Below are 9,877 nucleotides of genomic sequence, written 5' to 3' on the forward strand. Positions count from 1 at the left end.
CCTATTTCCGTAGTGATACTGCCTCGGAAACCCAAGGAGGGGTCGCTATGAGTCGGGGCCGACTCGACGGCACATAACAACAACAACAACAACAACATCTGTGAGCATGGTATATTCTTCCATTTATGTAGGTCTCTTTTGGTTTCTTATAGTAGTATTTTGTAGTTTTCTTTGTATGAATCTTTTGTGTCTCTGGTTAGATTTATTCTTAGGTAGTTCATCTCTTGGGTGGTTACTGTAAATGGTACTGTTTTCCTGATTTTCTTTTCAGAGAACTGTTTGTTAGTACAGATTAGTTCAACTGATTTTTGTATGTTGATGTTGTATCCTTCCACTTTGCTGAATGTTTCTATTAGTTCCAGTTGTTTTCTTGTTGTGTCTCTAGTATTTTCTATGTATAAAATTATATCATCTGCAAATAGAGACAGTTTTACTTCTTTTTTTTTTGCCAATTCAGATGCTGTTTTATTTTTCCTTCCTTGCCTTATTACTCTGTCTGGGACATCCAATACAATATTGAATAGGAGTGCTGATAAAGACATCCTTTTCTGATTTCCATTCACAAGGGGAATTCTTCTTTACTTTTAAATTAATAAAGTCAATCTGCTTAATACTATGTCATGGACTTCATCAAGGAAGGGACTAATCTTTGTACACTCACCTCTGAGTCTGAAATATAGTAATCTCTCAACCAGTATTTGTAGACTCCTCCTTAGGTTTTCTTATAAACCCACTCCTCCTTTTCCAATTTCTTTAATAGCTTATACCACCACATGTAAATCTCAGCATCATTTTTACTCTTTTCCCTGGTCTCAGCTGAATCTCTCACAAGTTAGCAGGCCCTATGGAGTTTGCCTCTGAAATGTTTTTTGAGTCATTCTCCCTGTACCTCTTTGGCTTCAGATAGTCCCCATCTCTATCGTCATGATTAGTTGTCTCCCGGCTAATCCATCGTCTTCACATCTGCCATAAATTCTTTTCTCCACACAGTTCTGGTCATGGCGATATTTTGGATAACACTCTCAGCTGACTCCTTATTCTCCACAGATTACTATCCAGTCTTCTTAGCATGACCGCAGGTTAGGTGAAAACTATTTTCTGCACTGATTTCCCACCACTTCTTACCACATACCAAGCACTGAACATTTAATGCACAGTCATCTCACCACATCTTTGTTCATACTTTGCTGTACTTGGAACATATTTATTTCCTTTTTTCTATTTGTCAAAATCCTACTTGTTTCTGTCTTACCTCAGTAAAAATTAACTGCTCCCTGCAGAAATTTACCATCAGAGTCTTGTCTCACCTTAAGTAAATCCAGTTTATGAAAATCCAACTTTATGATAAAGTCGAAGAATTGTTTTAAAAAATATCCACAACATATTTCTTTAAATAAAAAGGTATATTTAAAATATAATTATATAGCAATTTGGTCTTCCGTATGAGTAAGAAATACTGTTTTAATATATACTCTTGTCCTTTAATGCGATAGAAATATAGCAAATAATTTTTAGATAATACTCTTGGATCAGTATACATTCAATGTGATCTATCATTTCTTTTATGTGAATAGTATTTCTTGATATTTAGCATGACAACCCAGCCAGATCAGAATACTCAAAACCAGATGTAGTTATTCACAATTTGATGGAATTAGTCATTGAAGGACAGTCAAAAACAGATTGGGAGACTGGTTAAGCAGTTCAGGGGAAATCCCAAAGCTGTACAATTTATTTGTCCTTGATTGGTTGTTGATTCAGCTGAGTCCCCATTTCTGTCAAGGGTCATAAAGAGGCTGGGATGAGATGAGAGATTGTGGACCAAGGTAAGGTTCAGATAGGAACCTTGTTCCAGGCTATAGTGTCTGTGGCAGTTAATGACGATTAATATCTATGTACTTTTCAGAACATTGAGCTGAAGGTTGAAGTAGAGAGCCTGAAAAGAGAACTCCAGGGCAAGAAACAAGAACTGGATAAAACATGGTAAGTTTTATTTTGAACTAGATAAGCTCTGGTCCTTTTTCAGAGAGTGGCTCACTAATCTGAGAACAATAGATTTGGAATCAAATTCCAAAAAGAATTTAGCTGAGTATCTTTCTTAATCACTCCTCTGGCATTTGAACTTATGTTAGTCAAAAAACAAACCAAACTCACTGCAGATTCGACTCATAGTGACCCCTCCTTGGTTTTCCTAGGCAGTATCACTACACCTTCCTGCGGAGGAGTGGCTGGTGAGTTTGAGCCGCCAGCCTTTTGGTTAGCAGTCAAATGCCTTAGGCACTACACCACCAGAGCTCCTTATATCAATCAGGAACTGAAACAATAGCTTTTCCTGTACTTTCTTGCGCTTAAGGAGCCCTGTTCATACAGTGGCTAAGCCCTCAGCTGCTAACCAAAATGTTGGTGGTTTGAATCCACCAGCCACTCCACCGGAGAAAGCTGTGGCAGTCTGCTTATGCAAAGATTTCAGCCTTGGAAACCTTATGGGGAAGTTCTACTCTATTCTGCAGAGTCACTATGAGTCAGAATCGACTCTACAACGTTTTGGTTTTCTTTCCTTTGGGCTCTCTGTTACTAAGTCAGATATATCATGCCAAAGATTGTTAAATTTACCAGACATAAGACTGTAAACTTTCCACTAACCAGCATTCAACTAACCAGGAACACAAATAGTTCTACTTTTAGTAGAAAGTGACAAATGCAAATAAGCTTTATCAGGGGTTAGCAATCAATAACTAATAATATCAAAGGCTAGCATAGAATTTGGGGATGATGGGCACTCATACACTGCTAGTGAGAGTGGGAATGTTGTTGTTGTTGTTGTTATGTGCCAATAAGTCGGACCTGACTCACAGCGACCCCTCCTTGGGTTTCCGAGGCAGTATCACTATGGAAGTAGATTGCCCCATCTTCCTTCCAAGGAGTGGCTGGTGGGTGTGAACCGCCAGCCTTCTGGTTAGCAGTCAAGTGCCTTAGGCACTACGTTACCAGAGCTCCCGAGAGTGGGAATAGTAACAATCATTTTGGTATGTAGTTCTGATTATTAAAGTTAAAAATAAACACAGCCTTGATCAAATAATCCTTAGGTGGAGTCTATCCTTTGTAAATAAAAGCACTAGTATGAAAGGGTACATGTATAATCATGTTTACTGCATCATTATTCATAATGGCAGTAAACTAGAAGTAACTTGAATGTCCATCAATAGGCACTAGTTGAATAAATTTTAGTATACCCATATTGTAGAATACTATGCAGTTATTAAAAAGAAAGCTCTATATTACTGTCCTGGCAGAAAGTCCTTGATAATTAAGTAAGGGGAAAAAGTGCTGAGTGATATTTACAGCATAAGTCCCTTGTGGTAGAAACAATCCTTTCTGTGTGTACATAGGTTTGCTTGATTTTGCATAAAAAAAAATTGGAGGGTTATATACCAAATTCTTTAATCTTATATCCATTAAAGGTAAGAGATTAGAGTTTGTGAGGGGAGAGGAGATTTGATTTTTTCTTATATATTTGTGCATTGTTAAAATGATACTTTTTTTTTATTTTATAGCTTTTAAATTAAAAAAAAACAACTTAATTTTAAATGAAAAATATTGCTATTAAAATTGTTATTAAAATAATTTTATGTTATCCTGGGATCAGTATAAATTAATCTGATCTGGCATTTCTTCCGTATCTATAGCATTTCTTGATATTTAGGATGACAACCCAGCAAGACCAGAATACTCAAAACCAGACACAGTTATTCACAATATGCTGGAATAAGTGAACACCTACTAAGGCATTAAAATGAATTAATAGATTTTAGGAAAACTTATAATTAAGTAACAGATTTTGATACTTTTGTAATGCTTCTTTAAAAAAAAAAAGTCTTCTCAACTTTGAATTGAGTGCTTTTATCCTTATTTTTACAAATGGGAAAACTAAGGTACAAAGATTTAAAATCTTCTCAAATAAGTGGTAGAGCCCACGGCTTCTGGTATCAAATTCAAAGCTCTTTTGACTTCACAACAGCTGTAGCCTCATAAATCATGGGTTCCTAGTTAACTGACATGTCCCCAAAATGAATAATCCCCATACTCTAGAGATTCTAGTTAGCAGTTATTTATTGCACTTTTCAGGGAATATGGAGTGTTAAAACATTTGGCTGCTAACCAAAAGGTTGGTGGTTCAAACCCACCAGACATTCCGTGGGAGAAAGATGAGGCAGTTTGCTTCCATAAAGATTCACAGCCTTGGAAACCCTCTGGGGGTATTTCTATTCTATCCTGTAGGGTTGTTATGAGTCAGAATCAACTTGACAGCAATGGGTTTATGGAGTCAAATTTGAAGTTAAAGACAGTTCCTAAAGTCTGCTGATTTAGCATTCTAGAGTTATTCCCTTGACCAAGGCCCACCAATTCCCCAAAGGCTGTATAATAACAAGAGATAAATACAGCCTCTGGGATGAGTCTGAATGTGTCCATGGTCAATGAACAAATCCGGTACTCTTTAGGGAAGCTCCATTTGGTAGCCATGGACACAACCTCCTGAGCCAAATAGTAAAGTTCCACAGGGCTTGGATAGAGCAGCTTTGATTTATCCTGTGCCTACAAATGTTCAGTATTGTTCTCTGTCCTGAGAATAAGAAGATGGTCCATGGATCCCAACAAATGGTTTAAAACAGCAATAAAATTAAACCGGAATTAAGATCATTCAGCTCCTGATACTGCCCCAAAATTTCTAATCCTCAGACATCCAAGGGCAGCTGTTCTTAGCTATAAATAAGTTGGTGATACCTGACCCCCTTGATGCTAGTGCCTGGATACTCATTCCTAGGGACACCAGAGAAGCAAGGCTTAGCCAGAACCATGAGCTCCCATAGATGAAATGTCTATTCTCTACATAGGACCAGGGGGACAACTGTAGAACTCTGGATAGATAACCCAGATTCAAGACACTATGTTGAATAACAACATGTATTGTTGTGTGCCATTGAGTCAGCCCTGACTCATAGCAACCTGTCCTTGGGCTTCTGAAGTGGTATCACTATGGAAGTAGATTGCCCAACCTTTCTTCTGAGGAGTGGCTGGTAGGTTTGAACCACCAGCCTTCTGGTGAGCAGTCAAGTGCCTTAGGCACTCTGCTGCTATTGAATATTACTGTAAAGGAGGAGAGCATTTCTGTGGGTGTCCAAATGAGTATCCTGTCCCAGCAGACTAAATCGTAGGGACACTTTAAATTCAAATAGTAAAAAAGGCAAGGAACTAGCAAAACACTTTGGAAGAGCAGTCTAAAATGAAAAATCCATTGAACATGCTGAATTCTCAACCACTTACTTGATGCCTACTTGCCTTCCAAATGAACATCCTTCTCTTCAAGCTGTAGCAATAATGAAACCTGTAGGGAGACTAATATATTCTGATTGGCAAGCAACAAAAAACCAGAGTTTCTAAAAGATTGCCAAAAGAGGTTAGAAAGAGGGATACCACAGATAATTACGGAGAAAAAAAGACTTCCTTTTTCTTCTCATCAGTGTGATGCTGAGTACTGAAACCACCTCACTGGGTCCATTTGCTACTTGTATGTCTGGCTGTGACTGGCTAATGTGCTGTGGTTTTAGGGCTGATGGGGAGAATCTAAACAACCATAATGAAGCTGAGCTCCGGCGCCAGTTTGAGGAGAGACAGCAGGAGACAGAGCATGTTTATGAGCTCTTAGAGAATAAGATCCAGCTTCTGCAGGAGGTGAGTTCCAAAGGACCAGGGCTGGGGGCCCTCTTTTATCCCTTTCCCTACTGCCCTGCCTGCTGCCACTCATCTTTTCCCTCCCTATTTTTCTTCCCAAACTCAACACTTTTTCCCAGGCTTTAGGGCTTAATTTAACCTAAATGTGGACTTTTCAGCCTCTCACTGTTCATTTGTTTTGCAGGAGTCCAGACTAGCAAAAAATGAAGCTGCACGAATGGCTGCTCTGGTGGAAGCAGAGAAAGAGTGTAACCTGGAGCTCTCAGCGAAACTGAAAGGTGTCACCAAGGACAGGGAAGTTGCACCTGGAGACCAGATCAAGCATGAACAGTACACTGAGGCCCTGGCCGACAGGGACAAGTAAGTGCCTTGGGTGCTCCATTTGTCACTTTTCTTTTGCCTATTCTTGAGATAAACGAGAGCATACAACAGCCACAGTTCCTTTTAAGGGCTTAACATGGAGCCATCACCATTTCTAAGACTTTATGGCCCCTACAACCAAAGATTTTCTTTTCAAGGTTCAATCTTTGGTGGTGTCCATGAACAGAACTTACTTCTGGGCAGTCAGGAACCTTGCTGTTGTTGTTATGTGCTGTTGAGTCGGACCCGACTCATAGTGACCCCTCTTTGGATTTCCGAGGCAGTATCACTATGGAAGTGGCTTGCCCAACCTTCCTTCAGAGGAGTAGCTGGTGGGTTTGAACCAGCCTTCTGGTTAGCAGTCAAGTGCCTTAGGCACTATGCTACCAGTCTGCTTTTAGAATAATTCAATTCAACCAACTACCTTTGGACACTGCTGAAATTTTTCCAGATCTGGATCTGAAGTAATTCCAGGAAAACTGGGCAATATTCTTAGGGAAAAATTCAGGCTTAGGTTTATATTAATTCTCTAATACAGCTAGCTTTTTTATATGACAAGCTGGGGCAGGGAAAGGGGTGGTTAGGACAATACCAAATAGTTGTTTGTTTCAAGAAGTATCCTTGATAAACAGAGGACATTTAAATTATATAATTTTTCTAATTTACACTAAGAAAAAAGTGAGAGGAAAAATAAGAACAAAATCCCACCTGATGAGCCAGATGGCCTCTGACCGTGGCCAGAGCAGCATATTAGGGCATGGTCTGGTCACAGTTCACTCCCACGAGGTCCAGCGCCCCCAGCATCTCCAGGCTGAAGCCACTGAGCCATTGCTTGGCATTTTCATTGAACCTCAGCGCTGTTGACTTGAGACCAATGGGTGCATCATCTCTTTGGTCTTGATGGGCATAGAGAGTAGGTATAAGTAGGACAATGAAATGGACAAATAGTGTAAGCAAGAGATGTGGATTCATTTATTCAGCAAATATTTATTGAACACCTATTATATGCCAGACATCATGCTAGGCACTAAGGTTATAGAGATGAAAGACACAATTTCTGTCATCAAGGAACATGCTACACAGTTGTAATAAGTTCTTTGATACAAGTTGCATGGGTTGCTCTGGGGACATAAGGATGGTTACCTATTCCAAACTAAAAGAGCAAGGTGTCATTGGAGTTTTCCTGGAGGAAATGAAATCCAAGCTGAATCTTGAAAAATGAATAGGAGTTATATGAAATGGAATAGGAAGTGGATGGGGAAGGGAAATGTTCCTTGCAAAAGGAGAAACCATGAAGGTGAGGCGCAGGGAAGGGCATATTCTGAGAACTACACGTATTCTATATAATTAGAACAGAGGATCTGGGGAAGACTAGTGAGAACTTGAACTGGGGGCAGGGGTGTTATTATACCGGCTTTGTCCACCATAAGAACCTTGAGTTTTGTCCTGAAGGTTGGAAGCAGTCGAAAGATTTTAAGCTGGAGAACAACATGATCAGATTTGTGTTTGATTATTGTAGAAGCATTAAATAAAATGAAGTGAAATGGAGTAAGTTGAAGACAGAAAGACTAGTTTAATCAACCATATATACTAAACATATATTAAATAGTAGGAACTCTGATAAACACTAGGAGACTTAATGGAGATCCTAGTGTAGTGGGAGAACCTCCCCCCCAAAAAAAAGCAACAGATTCACTGCCGTTCAGTTAATTTGACTCACAGCAACCCCTCCTTGGGTTTCCAAGAAAGTATTTCTACAGAAGTAGATTGCCCAGTCTTGCTCCTGAGAAGTGGCTAGTGAGAGAAATATATCTGTAATATTCTTGTTTAATTCTACTAACAACCCTGTGAGACAGAAATTATGTATTATACTTATTAAATGAAAAAACTGTAGTGTAGATAGCTGTGTAAAATGGTTACAGGCATTCCTGGAATCCAAATCCTGAATCTTCATTGCCTCTAGAAGCATATGATGCTATTCTGGTCTCCAGATTTTGCTCATGTTCTTTCTTCTGTGAGAAACATCTACTATCTTTTTCCTTTCTAATGAACTCCTATTTAGTCTTCAAAACTCACTAAGGCATCAGTTGTCACCTCTGTGCAGGCTTTTATGACAGCAGACTTAAATCTCTGTACTGTTGCTGTAATTAATTGTATGTATGCCTGTTATTGACAGTTCTTAGGGTGGTATTGTATTTGCTTTCAAATCTTTTCTGAAGGATTCCCTAAGACTTTGTACCTTCATAAACAGTTGTTGTTGTTTTAAGCCACTGAGTCGATTCTGACTCTATAGCACAGAGTAGAACTTCCCAAAAGCGTTTCTTAAGCTGTAATCTTTACAGGGCAGATTGCCAGGTTTTATCCCATGGATTAATTGGTGGGTTCAAACCACTGACTTTTCAGTTAGCAGATGAGCACTTAATCATTGTACCACCAGGGCTCCTTAATAAACACTTGTTAAACTGAAAAACCAGAACCAGTAATAATAATAATAATTTTTTAAATGTATACCTGACCAACTAAATGAGGGAGTTCATATCAGATGGCCTTGACCAATTTTGGAGAATAGGAGACTAGATCATCTCTAGAGACTGAGGGGAGCTCTGGTGACATAATGGGTAAAGCATTCAGCTGCTAACCAAAAGTTTGGTGGTTCAAGCTGCACTGTGGGAGAAAGATGAGGCAGTTTGCTTCCATAAAGATTTACAGCCTTAGAAACTCTGTGGGGCAGTTCTCCTCTGCCCTATAGGGTCACTATGAGTCTGAATCCACTTGATGGCAGTGGGTTTTAGAGACTGAGGGTCTAAGAGATGAGTAAGAATTGAGGCTTGAGAAGAGTAGAGACATTCTAGTGCAGATATTATGGGGAAGTTGATTTGGAGTCTACTGAATTCATGATCATTATTATTACAGCTAGCATCTCTGTAATGTTTTTGAGTTTTTAAAGTACTCTCTCACCCTGAAATCTTAACTGAGCCTCACACCCTAAATGAATTTATACTTTGTCTGTGAGATGCCTACTTGGCTTTCAGGTGTCCCTCACCTTTCTGTGAAGCTAATTTTTTCCCAAGGTGCCACAAGTATCTTACATACTTACACAGAAATAATAACCACCACAATTAGAAACATTTTGTCAACACATTTTCAAAGACCTAAAAGGTTTCTCTAGGACTCTGAGACATACTACCAGAGAAACAGCAAGATAGTAGTGTTGTTGTTGTTGTTGTTATATGCTGTCGAGTCGGCCCTGACTCATAGCGACCCCAAGATAGTGGTAGATGATCTATAATTCTTGACTCAAGCCAGTAGTTTTGCACTCCAGCACAACATGCACAGTCTTTGACAACTTAATCCTGATCAACATATCTGGCCTCTTCTCTAGCTATTACCCCCACTTCCCAGGCTTTATCCAGGAACTTCCCCAAACACACCTTGTTTTTTCAGGTCTTCATTTCTTTGTTCAAGTTCCTGTCCATGAACCTTGAAAAAAACCAATCTTCAAAATCTCTTCTCCTGAGCTCTCCAGAATCCTCCAAGTCAAATCAATCACTCCTTTATCTTTCTTCCCATAGCCCCATGATGGAACTCAGTGTACTTTACTATATGGTATATACATATATAAGCCCAGCTTACAGACTGAGACAGACTAGGAAGAAGGAAGAGGCCATCCACTTCTCAAAGAATTGGACAGGGAAAACCTTATGAATAGCAAAGAAACACTGTTTGATACATTACTGTGCAACTTTATGAATAGTCTGGTTAAGTTAGAAGGCTCTCAAAATAGGAC

The 9,877-nt window shown here is 39.2% G+C and overlaps 1 protein-coding gene across 1 annotated transcript in view; it reads left to right on the top strand.

The window, feature by feature from the left end:
* Window positions 1-9,877, top strand: part of LOC103203440 (myomegalin-like) — a 286,474-nt gene that overhangs the window by 130,784 nt on the left and 145,813 nt on the right. Inside the window, exons 5-7 of the mRNA XM_042781979.1 lie at window positions 1,907-1,983; window positions 5,607-5,730; window positions 5,915-6,090. Of these exons, the coding sequence (XP_042637913.1) occupies window positions 1,907-1,983; window positions 5,607-5,730; window positions 5,915-6,090 (377 nt within the window). The remainder of the gene's footprint in view (window positions 1-1,906; window positions 1,984-5,606; window positions 5,731-5,914; window positions 6,091-9,877) is intronic.

Source organism: Orycteropus afer, unplaced genomic scaffold, assembly GCF_000298275.1.
Source record: "Orycteropus afer afer isolate SDZICR_OR568_19922 unplaced genomic scaffold, OryAfe1.0 scaffold00010, whole genome shotgun sequence".
Classification (NCBI taxonomy): Eukaryota; Metazoa; Chordata; class Mammalia; order Tubulidentata; family Orycteropodidae; genus Orycteropus; species Orycteropus afer.